At 46.8% G+C, this 17,412-nt stretch overlaps 2 protein-coding genes across 2 annotated transcripts; both read right to left on the bottom strand.

Annotated features, from left to right (window-relative positions):
* Positions 1–13,164: 13,164 nt before the first annotated feature.
* Positions 13,165–14,275, bottom strand: LOC120841834 (uncharacterized protein K02A2.6-like). The gene has a single exon (XM_040212831.2). The coding sequence runs from the start codon at positions 14,092–14,094 to the stop codon at positions 13,165–13,167; it is 930 nt and encodes a 309-aa protein (XP_040068765.2). The 5' UTR covers positions 14,095–14,275.
* Positions 14,276–15,866: 1,591 nt separating this feature from the next.
* On the bottom strand, positions 15,867–17,201 carry LOC115328997. The gene is made up of 2 exons (XM_042294523.1): positions 16,021–17,201; positions 15,867–15,902 (listed from the first exon to the last, which is right to left on the bottom strand). Exons 1-2 carry the CDS (start codon positions 17,182–17,184, stop codon positions 15,867–15,869), a joined length of 1,200 nt encoding a protein of 399 aa, XP_042150457.1. The 5' UTR covers positions 17,185–17,201.
* Between the last annotated feature and the right edge of the window lie 211 nt (positions 17,202–17,412).

The following is a 17,412-nucleotide window of genomic DNA, read 5'->3' as shown; positions in this document are numbered from 1 at the left end:
TTCTGAACAAACGTTTCTTTTTATTTGAGAGCCTTCGGAGTTGAGGAGTGAACCATGGAGACTGTGTGTTTGTTATAATTGAGCGTAATGGAATGTGCTCATTAAATACAGAAATGGCTTTGTTTTTATATAAGTCCCAATTGGTTTGAACTGAACGCTCGCAAAACTCTGGCAAAAAGTCCTCCAAAAAACAGCACAGACCTTCATTAATCGCTGCGTAGTTGGCCCTCTTGTAATCCCGAATTTGTTTGATCTGTTTTGTATTACGGCACACGGGAGATATAAAAGAAAAATTAAGCAACGAGTGATCACTGAGACCAGGAAGGTATAAAATATCAGAAATTAAATCAGGTGTATCAGTCAGTATCAGGTCGAGCACGTTCGCCGAGGAATCTGTTGTCCTTGTCGGAAATCTTACAACTTGCGAAAGATTAAAATCAGAACATAGATTTAAGAACTGGTTACATTCAGTTGAGGGGTTTTTCGATGAAGAACTTAAATCAGACCAGAAGATGCCGGGATAATTAAAGTCGCCCATAAGAAAAATGGGTAAGTTTGGAAAGCGAACACGGACAAGGTTAATTGCATCATGAAGTTGCTCAACAAAAGAATTTGATCCTGTTGGAGGACGATAGCAACAGCCTAATACTAGCTTTTTGTGTCCAATGGAAAGACCTACCCATATTATCTCAAGATCAGATTTTATGTCTATCAAAAAAGATTTAAGTTCAGGCACAGCCGCTATCAAAACTCCGCCTCCAGAACGTTCCTTGCGGTCATTCCGGTAAACATCAAAACTTTTACTACAATGAAATATTTCAGAATCCTTAACTTGAGAGGAAAGCCAAGTTTCAGTGAGCACAACCAAACCAGCATCACATGAGTCAATCACTGAGCATAAGTCATCGCGTTTTTTTAATCAGACTTCGAATGTTAGAAAAAACAACTGGCATATTAACTGGTCCCCCGCCCCTCTCGGACCGCTAGGCGGAGCCGGACGGTTGAGAAAGGGGGGCTGAAATTAGTGGAAGCACGCTAACATTTCTTTCAGAGCGTTGGAACGAGGTTGACACACATATTCGGTCTTCTTGGGGGTTGTACGTATAGCAGTTGTTATTTTGATAAAGCTTGTTGAAACGCAGTTTGAAAGTACTTCTTTGGGATTTGCCAAATTCTATCAGTTTTCTCCTAGCCAGGCGAGTAGCAAAAGAAAAATCTTCACTGATAGTCACGCCTACCGTTTTTAGTTGCATTTTGCAAGATAAGATAAGATCCCTTGTTTTGAAAGAAGAAAACTGTACGATGATGGGGCGACATTTGTTCGCAGCAAATGCCCCTAGCCTATGTGAGCGCTCTATACCAAATGTTCCGCTTATAGAAGGCAAGGAGCATTCGGAGAGCAGGCTTGTTATCTTTTGTTCAGCGTCACTCCACGTTTCTGAAGCAAGATCAGGAATACCGTAAAAGATAACGTTGTTTCGACGAGACCGGTCCTCCATATCATCAAGACGCTCCCGCAGAGCGATGTTTTCGCTCCGTAAGCTATCAGCTGCTTGACCGGCGACACCGTATTCTTGCTGTTTTGTTTCAAGAAGGATTGTTTTAGTCTCAACGACATGCAACCTTTTGTTAATGTCAGCCACCTCTTCTTGCATAAGTTTCTGGTTTTCCTTTATTTCATTTACACTGGTAAGCAGCCTTGCCTGTCCCTGTTCAAACTGAAGCGAGTGAGCATTCAAGCTCTGTAAAAGATCATACATTTGGCTAAACTGCTTAGCCTGAACATCGCTCATGGGACCCGGATTGGCCTCAACGTCGCCACAACATAGCAAAGACTGAACAGTGTTTCTGACACACTCAAAAAAATGCACATATTGGTGTGGGCAAGACACCAGCAGTAAAAAACGATTATCGGATCGGTAACAATGATCATTCCTTCTTCCACATACCTGGACAAAGAAGAAGACTCGTTTAAGCATGGTGAACGAGCTGCTGCTGTCCTGCCCACTGGCGTCGAAGCCTTGTCCGAAGGTTTTTATGCCGTCGATGTGCGCCGTAGTCATCCCGGTGGGCGTCACAGAGTAGCCCGTAAACACGTGACCGCGGTTGTCGTTGTCACACAGAACAGTCTCGGGTATCGGGGAAGATTGTGCGTCAGCACAATTCACGGCACCCGTCACGTCGCTTGGAATCACCACGATGCGATCTTGAAACTGTTCATCCGAGGCCGCAGAAATCACGTCAAGGTTCCCGAAAGGCAGCAGCAAAATCTGGACAAAGAAGAAGACTCGTTTAAGCATGGTGAACGAGCTGCTGCTGTCCTGCCCACTGGCGTCGAAGCCTTGTCCGAAGGTTTTTATGCCGTCGATGTGCGCCGTAGTCATCCCGGTGGGCGTCACAGAGTAGCCCGTAAACACGTGACCGCGGTTGTCGTTGTCACACAGAACAGTCTCGGGTATCGGGGAAGATTGTGCGTCAGCACAATTCACGGCACCCGTCACGTCGCTTGGAATCACCACGATGCGATCTTGAAACTGTTCATCCGAGGCCGCAGAAATCACGTCAAGGTTCCCGAAAGGCAGCAGCAAAATCTGGACAAAGAAGAAGACTCGTTTAAGCATGGTGAACGAGCTGCTGCTGTCCTGCTCCTTTCATGCGGGAAGTGCTACATCGGCCAGACGGGCCGATGCATTAACGACAGAGCCCGCGAGCACGCAGCATCCCTTAAAGGAACGTCGGCAGGGCATCTTGCAGCCCATTGCAGGACTTGCCACTGCAGTGCAGCGTTCAAGGACATAACCATCCTAGCCAGTAATAACAATACTCATGCGCGCGAGATGCTCGAGGCGCTTGCTATCGAAGAACAAGCGAGTGGGTGCGTCAGCACCCCGTCCATCACTATTCACAAAAAGGAGAGACAATATCTACGGTGCGTCACGGTCCAGAAAATGGCAGTATGAGCTTGTGGCGGGTGAATTTAAAATATTAGTTTAGGTTTAGGTAATGTGAAAATTTTGTAAACATACACATGCATTATTATATTAGTATAATAGGTTTTAATATGTAATAATTTTTGTTGGTGTCTGAAAACACGCAAGGAAAAAGAAGTTCCCACTAAATAATCGTTGGTAGTCAGCTGTCTATTCTCTCCTGTCTCAATTTCTCTATATCTTCCCCTGGTTCAAGCTGTCAAATATATACAAGTATGTACCAACAAGCTCCACTATCAACCGTTACTCAGTTTCTTTCTAGTTATTTGAGCCCCTCCTTCCTACGCATTCAATCAATGGCCCCGCAGACTCTAAGCCATCTTATTGCCACCACCACGTGCCCAGGTAGGCTACTAGCACGTAGCATCAACAAGAATATCATCCTAGATGATGTAAGGCAAGTCTTCGGCCTTATAGCTCCGTCGCAGGGACATGCTATGCGAGTAAGCAAGGTCCTCAGGTCAGAGACTTGGCGACAACAACGTCTTCTCACAGATTTTCTACGTGCCAAGTGTCCCCACTACAATGTTTTTATTAACCACCTGACTATCGCAAGGCATTCAACAGAGACCATGTGGACAACACAGTATCTCCCATATTTCAAGGAGCACCTGGCAAGGAAGGACAAGGAACATCCAAAAAGACAGGCCCTTCAAGTCATCGGAGATATCAGTATCTCAAATAAGGCGAGAAACATACTAGAACAAGGGCCGAAGTTTGCTCTACCACCACGGCTACAGCCCATTGACAAGGTTGCCTTAGTCAGAAATATCGCATCCAAGGCTCAAGATGAGAGCGCTTCAAGCATAATCAGTGAAGGGATTGACTGCATCGCAAGCCAAAGAAGCTCAACAAAAGCAAATAGGAGCTTTGGTACCACAGTACATGAGCTAATCAGCAAAGATCTTAAGCTCTGTGTTTCTGATAAGGAAGGCGGATTTGTGGTCTTAGATTCAGACGCATACGAAGAAAAAGCTTCTGCTGCAATGCCTAAGAACTTCATTCATGTGGAAGAAAATAGAAGCAAGAAGTCTAAACCAGCAGCCCTGAAGCTACTTGATAACAACGAGCTTAACAGCCTCAGCACAAATATAAAGAAAACGAAGAAAGGACACCTGCAAGTTTTTTTCTCAGCAAAAACACATAAGGAAGGCATACCGTTTCGGGCCATTGTGTCGGAAAGAGGAACCTGGCAAGTCCATTTGTCGACGTTCCTGGCGAAACAGTTGTCCTTGATAGCATCCGACGATCCGTACAGAATTAAGAATTCGGAACATTTAATTGAATATCTTAAGAAGAATGGAGAAAGCGTCACATTTGGATTTTCCCTCGATATCCAAGATATGTATTACTCAATCCCACACAGAACACTCATGGCAATTCTCCGATCCACCATCGAGGAGCAGGGCTCTACAGCGTTTCAGAATAATGCTGGACTAAGTGTGAGCACCTTCTTGGAACTATTAGGTGTATATTTGACTTCCACTGTAGTAGACTTTCAAGATCAACAATATGTGCAAAAGAGTGGAGTATGTATTGGGTCTCGGGTAGCGCCGCAATTGTGTGACTTATTCCTGGGGGCATGCGGAAAGATCATCGCAAGTAATCTGACAGATACAAGGGTCACAGCCATCTTCCGATATGTGGACGATTTTTTAGTACTTTGTGCCACAGAAGGTGACGACCAGAGTGAAGAATGCAAGGATACTATTCTGCAAGTGTTTCAAGAAAGTTGCCCCGAATTGGTGTTCACACATGAATCACCTGTGGACAAAAATATCAAATTCCTAGACCTCGCGCTAATTTTCCAACAAGGGCACGTTTGCTGGAGGTACGAACCCCGGTCAGCAAAAGGGTTTCTGCCGTTTACCTCTGGCCACTCAAGAACTATTAAGAGAGGTATCGCCAGCACGGCGTTAGTTTCTGGCTTAAACAAATCATGTAAACACCAGATAAGGCAGAGCTTTGAAAAACAGATGTCACGATTACGGAATTCGGGATACCCAACAAGTATCTTGGTACCCGTTTGTGAGACCATCTGTAGAAACTTGAAGAGTGCAAAGTCGGGCAAAAATGTAAACGAGGAAACCCGAAGGAAGATCGCTGTGCTACCATACGTTCACGGGATTACGCACAAATTGAAAAAGATCGCTGCGAGGAATGAGATCCAAGTAGTATGCTCCGCGCCTAACAAAGCCTACTCCATGTGCAGACGAGTTAACAACAGAACAGGCAAAGAAAAAACGTGCGACATTGCCCACAGAACACAATATGTACCATGCATGACAGGAGTGGTTTACAACGTTCCCCTTTCATGCGGGAAGTGCTACATCGGCCAGACGGGCCGATGCATTAACGACAGAGCCCGCGAGCACGCAGCATCCCTTAAAGGAACGTCGGCAGGGCATCTTGCAGCTCATTGCAGAACTTGCCACTGCAGTGCAGCGTTCGAGGACATAACCATCCTAGCCAGTAATAACAATACTCATGCGCGCGAGATGCTCGAGGCGCTTGCCATCGAAGAACAAGCGAGTGGGTGCGTCAGCACCCCGTCCATCACTATTCACAAAAAGGAGAGACAATATCTACGGTGCGTCACGGTTCAGAAAATGGCAGTATGAGCTTGTGGCGAGTGAATTTAAAATATTAGTTTAGGTTTAGGTAATGTGAAAATTTTGTAAACATACACATGCATTATTATATTAGTATAATAGGTTTTAATATGTAATAATTTTTGTTGGTGTCTGAAAACACGCAAGGAAAAAGAAGTTCCCACTAAATATTCGTTGGTAGTCGGCTGTCTATTCTCTCCTGTCTCAATTTCTCTATATCTTCCCCTGGTTCAAGCTGTCAAGTATATACAAGTATGTACCAACAAGCTCCACTATCAACCGTTACTGAAAATATGCACACTTTCACGATAGAAGCTTTCTTTATTTCCCAGTTGTACAAGTTCGCAGACGAAAATGCCGAAGTTCGATCGAATGCCGTGCCGGTATCCGTGCCGGTATCCGTGCCGACATCTTCTATTGAGGTAACGGATCTTTGCTTCTGAGGAAAGTTTTTAGTTTACATCTTGCCTTCGTTCACCCGTCTCCCGCTGCAAGGGGGTCGTCGGTGTTGTGGATGCGCTGCAAATACAATACACGGCGAACTGTACTGTAAACCAGAATTCGCGATTAGAGGCAGTTTTTCGGAGAGAGATTTGTTTCACTACCATGCGATTGCGGCTCGAGGTAGGTTTTAATAGTGAAAAAAAGAAAGCTGGACGTTGATTACAACGCAAGATGTGTTGACATACATTTTGATAGCGGTACGATCTCATAACTTTCTCGTGAAACGTCGCGGCACTCACCTAGGTAATATATTTCGAAGGTCCCGCTGACTGCAGCATTCATTGAAACAAGTCCACTTCAGAGGGCGATGCGTGATCTTGTTCGAACTTGACGTGACCAATCGAGCATAGCCCCGCTCCCACAGCACGCTCGCCGTCGGGCGCTGGGCGAGCTGCCGTCGACACCGACTGTAGACTCTGTGTTGAAATTCCTTTTCGTGGCACGAGTATGACGCATCTTCGTAAAAATGAATATTCCCAAGCGTGACGAGCAGCCGTGGCAGCAATATTGTCTGATGCTAGGTACTATTTTACTCCGGCGTCCCTACTCTGCAGGTCACGTGACCTAAAATTCTCCCTCGTAAAACGGGCCCTGGTGATTCAGTAATTCCGTCCATACCGATTATGTACTGCTAGAAAGCCTGCATCATCCTTGAACTGGTAGGAGAATGACACGTACTTACATATGTGTGTTTTCTTCGTAGATTAGCTGGTGATTCAATGATTCCGTCCATACTGATTATGTACTCCTAGAAAGCCTGCATCATGCTTGAACAGGTAAAAGAATGACACGTGCCTACATACGTGTGTTCTCTTCGTAGATTAGCTGGTGGTTCAATGATTCCGTCCATACTGATTATGTACTCCTAGAAAGCCTGCATCATCTTTGAACTGGTACGAGAATGACACGTGCCTACATATGTGTGTTATCTTCGTAGACTAGCTGCGGAAATGTCTGCTCGTGGAAAAAGATAAGTGTATTTATATCACCCTTGTTTGTACGCCGTACATGGAGTGGTTCACCGACATGCTGTGATGCTCGACTTTCTAATAATTTTACAAAAACTTTTTTATGACTGCAACTATACCAAAGGAAGCAATTACGTAAACCTTTTGTGTCTTGTTTTCTTATAGCCAGCAGCAAAAAGCGGAGAAGTCAACAAGCACCCTTTATGATTTCGTGGTGAAAGGGAAAAGGGCTATTTAGCTATCTTTTTCTTTTTTTCACTCTCGCAACGTCGAGTCCAGCTGCTGTCAGTTGCTCTGCATTTCTGTTATTAGAAGTTCTGTTCAGAAGTTTATATATGCTGTTATTTTCCTTAGATTGGACACTGGCAGTACTCCGGAACTAGAAAGATGGATATGCTCAAGAGTCGAAGGCGTGGAGCTCAAGACTAGTTACAGAGTAGATGCCTGCTGGCGGAAATGTCTGCTGGTGGAAAAAGATAAGTGTATTTATGCCACCCTTATTTGTATGCCGTGCTTGGAGTGGTTCACCGACGTGCTGCGACATGCCGTAATGCTCGACTTTCTAATAATTTTGCAAAACCTTTTTGTGACTATAACTATAACAAAGGAACCGATCACGTAAACCACTTGTGTCTTTATTCTTATAGCCAGCTGAGAAATGCGAAGCAAAAAACGGAGAAGTCACCAAGCACCTTTAATCATTTCGTGGTGAAAGGGAAAAAGGTAATTTAGCTATCTTTTTGTTTTTTACTCGCATGACGTCAAGTTCAGCTGGTGTCAGTTGCTCTGCATTTCTGTTATTAAAAGATCCGTTGAGAAGTTTATATGCGCTGTTATTTTCCTTAGGTTGGACACTGGCTGTACTCCAGAACTAGGAAGGTGGATATGCTCAAGACTCGAAGGCGTGGAGTTGAAGGCTAAATATAGCTGGACTCGCAATGCTGTGAAAGCTGTATTTTCACATGCTTTGTAAACGTCTTCTGTGTTCTTTGTATAAAAGTATTACGCTGTTTTTTTTTGTCAATATTATACTGTCACAATATTAAAAGACCTACTGTTTTTACAAATTTAGAAGTCCTTCAAGCAACCCGACTGTAGTGGGTACCACATTTTCGCCATTTTATATTGCGACAGTCATGATCATGCGAATAGTTCGACCGATTGTGAGAAAATACACTGCTTACTATGGCCGATTGCTAAATTCGCTTTCAGCTATTTATCTTCGGATCCAGTGCTTTGCGAAATTCGCAAGATATCAAAACCATGAAAGAACACGGTTACATTAACTATTCTTGAAGTTATGGTTCAATGGAGCCCTACAAAAATATGAATGTGGTTGGTGCAAGTACTGAAAGCAATTTCGACGTTTTTGTAATTTGGTAATCTCAAGAACTGTATATTTTTCTTCAATTTTTTTCAAGACTGTAAACCCATTATGATTAAACAAGAGCTGCCGTGATAAAACGTGCAGTGCGAAGTGAAGACAAATAATTTTTTTTAATGTGCACAAAAAAGATGCTATGCAACATGGATCGCACAGTTTCCTTTCGCACATTGGGGAGTTTCAGTAGACCGTTTCCGCAGCCCGCTAAGCACTCGGATAGCGCTCCGTAATCCGCCACAAGACCTTGAACTATGCAGACAAGGCTGGCGGCGCGCATGCGCAGCTGCGGCGTTTTTTTTACGAGTTCTCCTAAACACCCTCGGAATGACTTGACCATTTCGAGAAAAACCCGGTTGTTGTTGCGTTTTTTTTTTTTTTTTCATCTTTTTTGCTTGCAGCCAGTGTAAAAATCACAAACTCGCGAGAAAAAAAATCTTCAACATGCGCTACTTAGAGCTTCGCAGCTCTAAAAATTCACACTAAATGTCGTCCAACCTGGGGAGAAACTAATCCTTTTTGTTGGAAGTATGACTATCGTATGCTGGGCAGCTCGTTTCCTGTTTGTTTTGTCTGTGCTCCGTTTGAACGCGTAATTGGCGAAGTTCAAAGGTCAGAGCTGCTGTGAGGCAATCACAGTCGCGGAGCTAAGCACGTGACAGCTATTTTTAGGAGCAGTACCCACCACCGTACGTTTTCACGTGCCTCGCTTCAACACTCTCATTGGCTCACGGGAGCTTTAGTTTGCTTCGTTTGCCAAGTTATGGGGAAACGGCGCCTCCCTTACGTATATTCGCGGTGCACGCAGGCGAAACGCTTGAAAGAACATCGGATTGGAACACGTGTTATTGCTTACGTGCCCACGAGAGTGGATCCGGTTTTCGACTTAGTTGGGTCTTGCTGTGTGACGATTCCTAGGATAAAAAAACCATTTACCTCAGTTGTAGAACTCCTACGGAAGGGGGTAACCCCCCCTCCCCCTCACTCACTTCGATCCGCCTGTCGTCGTTCGAAGCGCCATCTAGATTTTCGTTTCATAACTGTGCGTTCCAAAGAGCAGAGCTGAAGCCAGCTGAAGCGACTTCTGTTGGCGAACCTCGCGCATGCGCAGAAACGTCAAAGGGTTCGAGAGTACAACGACCTGCTCCAAAACAATGTTCAGACCACAGTGAATAAGCATACAGTGGTCCCACTCAAGGCCCCTTCCGGTAATAGGACGTTAGGCAGCGCCCCTCACCACATATCGCTAACTAAACACTTTTTATGTTTCTGGATTCTTGTTACAGAACGCCGTGTAAAAGTAATCGTTATAAAACAAAGGAATTACACCAGTAATGCTAGTTTTTAAAACCATAAGAGACCCATTTTTTTCGGGAAGGAATAAAATACTGCTTGACCGAAAACCGTTACACGGTTACCCAGGGTTACGACCAATGAGAAGAGTCGAGGCCATCGAGGCGTTGGGCGACGGGCTGCTGTCAGGCTGCTGCGGAGATTGCAGAGTACACTTGCGTTTTTGGCGTTTAAATTCGAAGCATCCGAAGCTGATAATAAAGCACCCGCTGAGAAGCTGGTAAGTTGTATATTCTAATTTTTGTTATTGCAAATAGCATTGTGTTATATTTTATACTTCGCTTCTCTGAAAGTCGTCGTTTCCGTGGCAAATATCGCTGAGGAACTCGCCGTTACACAGAGTCATATAGTGGTGAATTATAAACGTATGTAACGTTTTGTGAGGTGCTGATTTTCCTCCTTGCATCAATGAAGCTAGTGCCGAATCGTCTTTCTATTCGGAATCATGAACCACCGTTACTAGATCAACTCGGTTATGGAATTTCTCATAAACGCTGTACGTTAAAGAGGGTCCGAAACCGTGTCCGATTTTTTTTTTTGCAGCTAGGTGGCGCTACCGGCGCAATAATCCGCGCGTTTTCGTCTGCTACTGCTCCACGCGTCTGCTTTTGAGTCCCGAGTCCTCTCGAGGTTCAGCATGGTTTTGGGTTAGTTTTTGCCCTTTCGCCAGTAAAAAGTAAAAATATGACTACCAACAGCAGCAGAAACAATTTCAAAGTTGTCTGCTGCTGTTATCCGTAAGAAAGGCCAGAACCGCGCCGTCAATGATGATGATAGCGAGTATTAATGCGAAGCGCGCTCCCTCTGACGGGCGCCACGCAAAGGGACCCCCTCGGGTGCGGAAATCTACAACCAAGGAGGTTAGAAGTACTAGGAGGGGGCACGTTGCAATATTGGTGAAGCCTAGTCATAAAAAGTTTAAACGATTTTGTGCCCAGCGTGACCGCAGATCTCTCTGGCGATTGGTGCGCGTGACATGTCACGTGTGAGATGGATGGTTGATTCTAGAACGACTCCTTGCAGGCTTGCGCGCGCTCCGTCCGGTAGGTTTTATCAGATCGAAGGCTAGACTGTGGTGTGTTCTAATCCCCCATAGCAAGACGAAGGCTAGCTGCGGTCACGTGATGTGGTCACGTTGGCATGGTAAGTGAGGAGAGTAAGGAGGATAATGAGAAAGAGGCGAGGCGTCAAGGGAGCATGGCTTGTGGAGGCTACGCGGCCGACATCATGCCCTCTCCTACCCTCCTATCCTCCTTGTCTACAACTAAGTTGGATCCAGTAACGTTCTCATGAACAACAAAGTAACCGCGGCTTTGCACATGTAGAGAGAGGCTCGAAAATGATGCAGCCCAAACGAAACTGAAGAAATCGCTGAGCGCACTCCGGCGTCGCAAGTTTCGATTTAGAATTTACTGATCGCGTTCATTTTAATGTGTTCTCAAGTAGTTCCCTTGAAATAAGGGCACCCAACTAGTGCAAACATATGTGATTGTTCTGGTAGGTACAAACTCTAGTTCAGTTCGTGTTAGAAAAAAACATTCCTCGGTGAATTGCTGCGTTGAAAACGGCACTACGTCTCCTTGTCAATCGGTGTTCGGGAAAAATTAACTGTTCTCATCAGCTAAAAAAAACATGGGGATGTTGTTGTTTAAGCTCTCTCCCATGTCCGCACAAAACTAAAAGAATTTTATCATTTAAGAAACCTTGTACGACTCGTCATATGCGCCATTCCCTTGTCAGTAAAAGAGCTCCGAGCGCTATTAAAAGCCTGTGCTTTATTTAAGCAACAGAACTTATGACACGGAGAACAGTCAGACGCTTTCAATTCTGTAGAATTTCTTAATTGCTGTAGGTAATGCTGTGTGCATGCAGTTTTGAGTTTGTATTGTTTACTTTTGCAGTACATATATGATTTGATGAGCTCTATTTTTCATGCCTGTTGATGTCCTTGTGACCTGTCAAAGTGTGTTGCAATAAGCTGTGTGTTCGATCATCGCGTTTCACACTTGCCCTAAAAGCTGCCATCCACAATATTTCTGTCATAACATGCCAATACTCCGCAAAACAAAAGTGTCGTCGGTTTTGTTTTGTTTGGAAATCGACTGCCATCTGTGCGAACTTTGTTGTATGGCTGTATTATGTGCTATGTTTGTGACTTTTTGATTGAATTATACCACGCAGAGTTCCAATAAACAGACCCCCACGTGAAAAAAAAATGCTTTCTTGTCTGAATGTGATCGCCTGGAAATTTTGTCCTCTGACGGGCGCTTCAAATTAAAGCAATACCAATATGCAACGCGAGGAACAAGGAAACCAAAATACCATGGGGGCCGCCATTTTTGAAAGCAAAACCAGGGGGGTGATGCTCTCGGCTACTTCCGTGCTGCCGCGTATATTTATGTCGTACGTCCAGCCCGGCAAACTGCTTCCGATTGCCGCGCTCCCAGCGGCTGTGGGCGGACGTTATTTTGTTTTAAATAAATATGATTCATATAATTTATAACGTTAAATAACGACGAAGTTGTTTTCAAGGTATGACCAAATACTTGGTATGACTGACTTTGAGGCTTGTTATCGTAACTTTCTCTTTCACTCTTTAAACGTGTCTGGGCGCGCTTTCGCTCTCTCCGAACTCGCGCCTCGCGCCTCGAGATGCGCTGGCCGCTGGTATGGACCGTATGGTGCCATACCGCTGGCGCCGAGAAGTCGGTGGACCGTTAGAACGCGCGAGAGACGCGAGCCCGCGGGCTGTTTCGCTTCTGGGAGTACGTCGCGCCGCGAGATTTGTGCTGCATTCGTGTGCGCGCGGCTTTCTTTTCTTTTTTCGTGGAAACTCGTTGTTTTTGTAATGCGGTCAAACATGGATATTCGTCAATACCACACCACCTGCTGTGCCAAGTGGGGAAACAATACGCCTCGCAAGTGGGCTCATTTTCGTCTTCTGCGCACGAGAAGGAAAGTAGCGGTGACGTCAGAACGCCGAGCCCTCATTGGCTGATCGCGACCCCCTATCTGAGTGTCGTCTGCTCCTTTGCAACGTCGTCTGCTCGCAACGTCGTCTGCGTCTCTCTTACCTTTCGTGCGACTTCGCCTTTCAGAGAGGGCAGATGAAATAACTCGAGCGGTACGTTGTTTCTGTTTTAGCCTCAAGGGAAGTACTCAGTTCTGCAGCTTGCATGTTTATTCGATGATGCCAAGAATACAACAACCCCGTAGGCACACTCATGGCTGCTTTTATACTGATAGCAGCCGCGCTATCTATAGGTTAAAGAGTGACGTCACAGTTAACCGACACATGACATTAGATTCGGACATGATGACACAACATTCCTTCCCCTTTAGAAAGTTTGTGGAGTCTACGGCTTGTAGCGCTCTGGGGGTCGGCTTGGCCGTGTGCTGCGCCGAGGCAAGAGTGGAGAAGCCGGCGGAGCTTCCAGTCTGGAGGCCCGGTTGTCCGATAGTGGGGCATTGGGACCAACAGTCACAGCACTGGGCATGCTGCGGCCTGGGTCAGGTGCCCGTGGTGTCGCGGCTCCGTTCTCTGCTTGTGCCGGGTCATGGTCGTCAGGTGATTCATTGTCAGTTGTAGCCGTATCGGTCTCGATGTCCGAAAACTGCTCCAGTCGGTTAGGTGTCCTCAGGTCAGCCTGAAATGATCTTGGCCGCAGGTTGTCAGCATGAATGTACCGCTCTTCCCCCCCAACCCAAACCAGATACGTAGCTGGGCTCACACGCTTGCTTATTGTGCCCGTCAGCCATTTGGAATCTCCGGCCCGTAAGCCTTTTATTATAACTTGGTCACCCTCAGTGAACTCTCTCCAGGGCCCCCGGTGCTGGTCTGCGTATTCTTTGGTTCGCTCGAGTCTCTTTTTCATTCGTTGCTCTATGTCGGGGTGCAGCAGACTCAGTCTTGTTCTGGGCCTCCAGGACAGGAACAGCTGGGCCGGAGTTTCATCGGTTGTCCCAGTGGGTGTGTTCCTGTAACTAAATAGGAACTGATCGACGCGATGTTGCAGAGACTTCGCATGGCCGCTTCTCTGCTCGTCCAGCACTTGTTTAAACAAAGCCTTTTTCACGGTTTGTACGCAGCGTTCCGCGCTGCCATTGGAGGCGGGATGGTAGGGCGGAGACTTGCTGTGTAGGACGCCATTCCTACTCAAAAAGAGTTCGAAATCTGCTGATGTGAATTGAGGCCCATTATCGGTCACTACCTCTTCCGGTAGCCCGTATGCCGCAAACACACTGCGCAGTTTTTCCACGGTCTTCTCACTACTAGTACTGTTCATCACAAACACTTCAATCCATTTAGAATGGGCGTCCACCAGCACAAGAAACCATTGCTGATCGCGATACGCATAGTCTATATGCACTCTCTCCCATCTACGCTTAGGCCAACCCCACGACAACAAGGGTACCTTGGGCGCAGCATTTTGCGACAGCTGACACGTGACGCACTGTTTCACTGTTTGCTCTACATCTTGTGTTAGACGAGGCCACCAAACGTGGCACCTGGACAACATTTTCATTCGCGTCATCCCCGGATGACCTTCGTGCAGCATCGTCAAGACGCTACTTCTGAGTGACAACGGAACCACTACGCGATTACCCCAAGTTACACAATCTTGATCGACTGACAGTTCGTTACGTCGAACATAGTAAGGCGCTAGCAAATCGTCTGTAACTTTCGAAGGCCAGCCGTTTTGTGTGTAGAACAGCACTTTCGACAACAACTGATCCCTTCGCGTTTCCCGTCTTATCTCTTTTGCAGATAGTGGAGCTTCGTCTAGCGCCGAAAAGAACTGCACGCACTCTGACTCATCTTTGTTTGGCAGCGGTAGCCGTGAAAGCGCGTCGGCATTTCCTATATCACTGGATTTTCGATACACCCAAACATAGTTATAAGCGGCAAGCAGCAAAGCCCAGCGCTGCACGCGTGCTGCTGACATTGCAGGAATCGGCTTACCATGTCCCAGAATTCCCACCAGTGGTTGATGGTCAGAGTAGATGCAAAATTTTCGGCCGAAGAGGAACTTGTGAAATTTTTTTAAACCAAAAACCACTGCAAGCGCCTCTTTTTCAATGTGCGCGTAGCCTTGCTCCGCCTTGCAGAGCGTCCTAGACGCGAAAGCGATGGGCCTCTCCTCAGTACCAACTTTATGAAAGAGTATCGCGCCGACGCCGTATGCCGACGCGTCACATACAAGACCGAGGTCCTTTTCGGGATCGTAGTAAGTCAACACTCGTTCGTGCGTTAGCCACCGTTTTGTTTCTTGAAACACTTTTTCCTCCACTACGGTCCAATCCCAACTGGTGCTGTCACTTAGTAACTGGTGAAGTGGCTTCAGCTCTGCTGACATGTTCGGAACAAATTTCCCGTAGAAATTTAGCAGCCCCAGGTACGCTCGCAGCTCTTGTTTGTTCTGGGGTTTTGGCGCCTCTTTGATTGCGCGTAGGTTTTCCTCGGAAGGCCGAATCCCATGTTTATCAATTACGTGGCCCAAGTAAGCCACCGACGTCTGAAGAAACTTGCATTTTTCTTTTTTTACTTTGATACCGCGCTCCTTGAACCTTGTCAGCACGCTTTCCACTTTTCGATAACATTCTTCCGAAGTTTCTCCGGCTATCAACACATCATCAAGATAGCATGATACTCTGTCAAGGCCCTTCAATATTTCGTCCATTACAGCCTGAAAAATAGACGGTGCACTCGTGATGCCGTATGGAAGGCGTGTATACTTAAACAAGCCCATATGCGTGTTTACAGTTACAAGAGACTGCGAATCCGGGTGCAGTTGCAGCTGCTGGTACGCTGTAGAAAGATCAAGTACCGTGAAATATTTGCACCCGTGTAGCGTTGCAAACACGTCTTCCATTACCGGCAAGGGATAGTGGTCTGTTCTGAGATTCGGGTTCAGCGTCACTTTATAGTCGCCGCACAACCTCACTTTGTTGTTCGGCTTAGGGACAACGACCAACGGTGTTGCCCACTCACTCTGCTGAACAGGGACCAGGACTCCCGTTTTCACGAGCGCATGCAACTCTTGTTCTACTGACTCCCTTAAAGCGAATGGTACAGTTCTATGTTTACAAAAGACTGGGGTCGTGTCGTCCTTCAATACTAATTTAACTTGACTGCCCGCGATTAATCCCAGCTCAGGCTCAAACACCTCCGAGAATCGGTGAACCAGCCCTGCCACTTGGTCTAGACTAACCCCATACACGCTCATCCAGTCTAGCCTCAACGCTTCTAGCCAATCGCGGCCCATTAACACAGTCTCGCATTTCTGCGGCGTGCGAACCACTACAAGCGACAACGTCATGGTCTGCCCATTGTGCTCCACAGGTACAATCAACTTGCCTAATACCTCCAAAGGCACGCCCCCATAAGTTTTCAACTTTAGGCGGCAGTTTGAGAGAGACAATCCAGGCCAGTACTGCTTATACACCTCTTCAGGCACAATGGAAACCGAGGCTCCCGTATCAACTTGCATTGTCACCATTGTTCCCGCCACTCGAACTTCAGTAGTGTAACCCCCTTTTCTAGCACTGCAGGAGCCAATGTTGTACAGCCAAACTTTTTCCTCACCACTACTGTCGTCCACGGCTTGCACCAAACGGGACGTTGCTTTGCAGGCCCTTGCCAAGTGTCCCACTCGTCTACACGCTCGGCACTTGTTCTTCCGAAACGGGCAACTTGACTCGTGATGGGGTGCTCCGCAGCGGAAACAGCCTGACGCCTCGGGCCTCTCAGTGTTGACTTCCATCGTCGCCTTCCTGGTAGCCGCTCCGACGTTCCTGTTTGGGCCTAGACGTTGGACGGCGTTCACCTCTAGTTGTTCAGAGGCTGCTGGCTGAAATATCTTGGTCTCTGCTCGTGCGAGTTCAATGCTTCTGGCAATGTCGCATGCCGCCGAAAAAGTTAGAGTTTTCTTTTTTAGAAGCTCTGCTTGGGCTGCCTGGTCCTTTAGCCCCGCGACAAAACGGTCCCGGAGTGCTTCATCCAGGAACTGCCCGAACTCGCAGGTGGCCGCGAGCCTTTTTAACTCAACCGTGTATGTCGCCACCGTTTCCTTCTCGAGCTGGGCCCTCCGGTTGAATCTGAATCGCTCGGCGATTACCATCGGCTTCGGAGCGTAATGCTCCCTGAGGACCGCGACCAGATGCGCATAGTCCTTTTGTTCTGGCTTCACTGGTGTTAACAGCGTCTTCAACGTGCGGTACGCTTGCTTCCCGATGGCCGTTACGAAGACCGAGACTTTCAAGTCGTCGCTCACCTTCGTTGCTCGAAGATAGTGTTCCATCCGCTCGACGTACGACTCGAAGTCTTCCTCCCCATCTTCTATGAACTGCTCGAACCGGCCGCCGCACGAAGCCATCCCGTGGTCCTCGGTCAAGGCGCTTGGGTTTTTGCCGATGACAGTGCTGGCTTCTGTCTTCTCGGCCATCCCATCCTCGTCGCCACTGTTTTAGCCTCAAGGGAAGTACTCAGTTCTGCAGCTTGCATGTTTATTCGATGATGCCAAGAATACAACAACCCCGTAGGCACACTCATGGCTGCTTTTATACTGATAGCAGCCGCGCTATCTATAGGTTAAAGAGTGACG

This window comes from Ixodes scapularis, unplaced genomic scaffold (genome assembly GCF_016920785.2).
Source record: "Ixodes scapularis isolate PalLabHiFi unplaced genomic scaffold, ASM1692078v2 PGA_scaffold6__148_contigs__length_123643588, whole genome shotgun sequence".
NCBI classification, from domain to species: Eukaryota; Metazoa; Arthropoda; class Arachnida; order Ixodida; family Ixodidae; genus Ixodes; species Ixodes scapularis.
The sequence above is the reverse complement of the archived record's forward strand: the minus strand, read 5'-3'. Positions and strand labels throughout refer to the sequence as shown.

Coding starts and splice junctions, on each gene's coding strand:
- LOC120841834 (XM_040212831.2), bottom strand. CDS start 14,094: ATGAACAGTACTAGTAGTGAGAAGACCGTGGAAAAACTGCGCAGTGTG.
- LOC115328997 (XM_042294523.1), bottom strand. CDS start 17,184: ATGGCTTCGTGCGGCGGCCGGTTCGAGCAGTTCATAGAAGATGGGGAG. Junction 15,903..16,020: donor ACTGGATGAGCGTGTATGGG/GTTAGTCTAGAC, acceptor ACACGACCCCAG/TCTTTTGTAAACATAGAACT.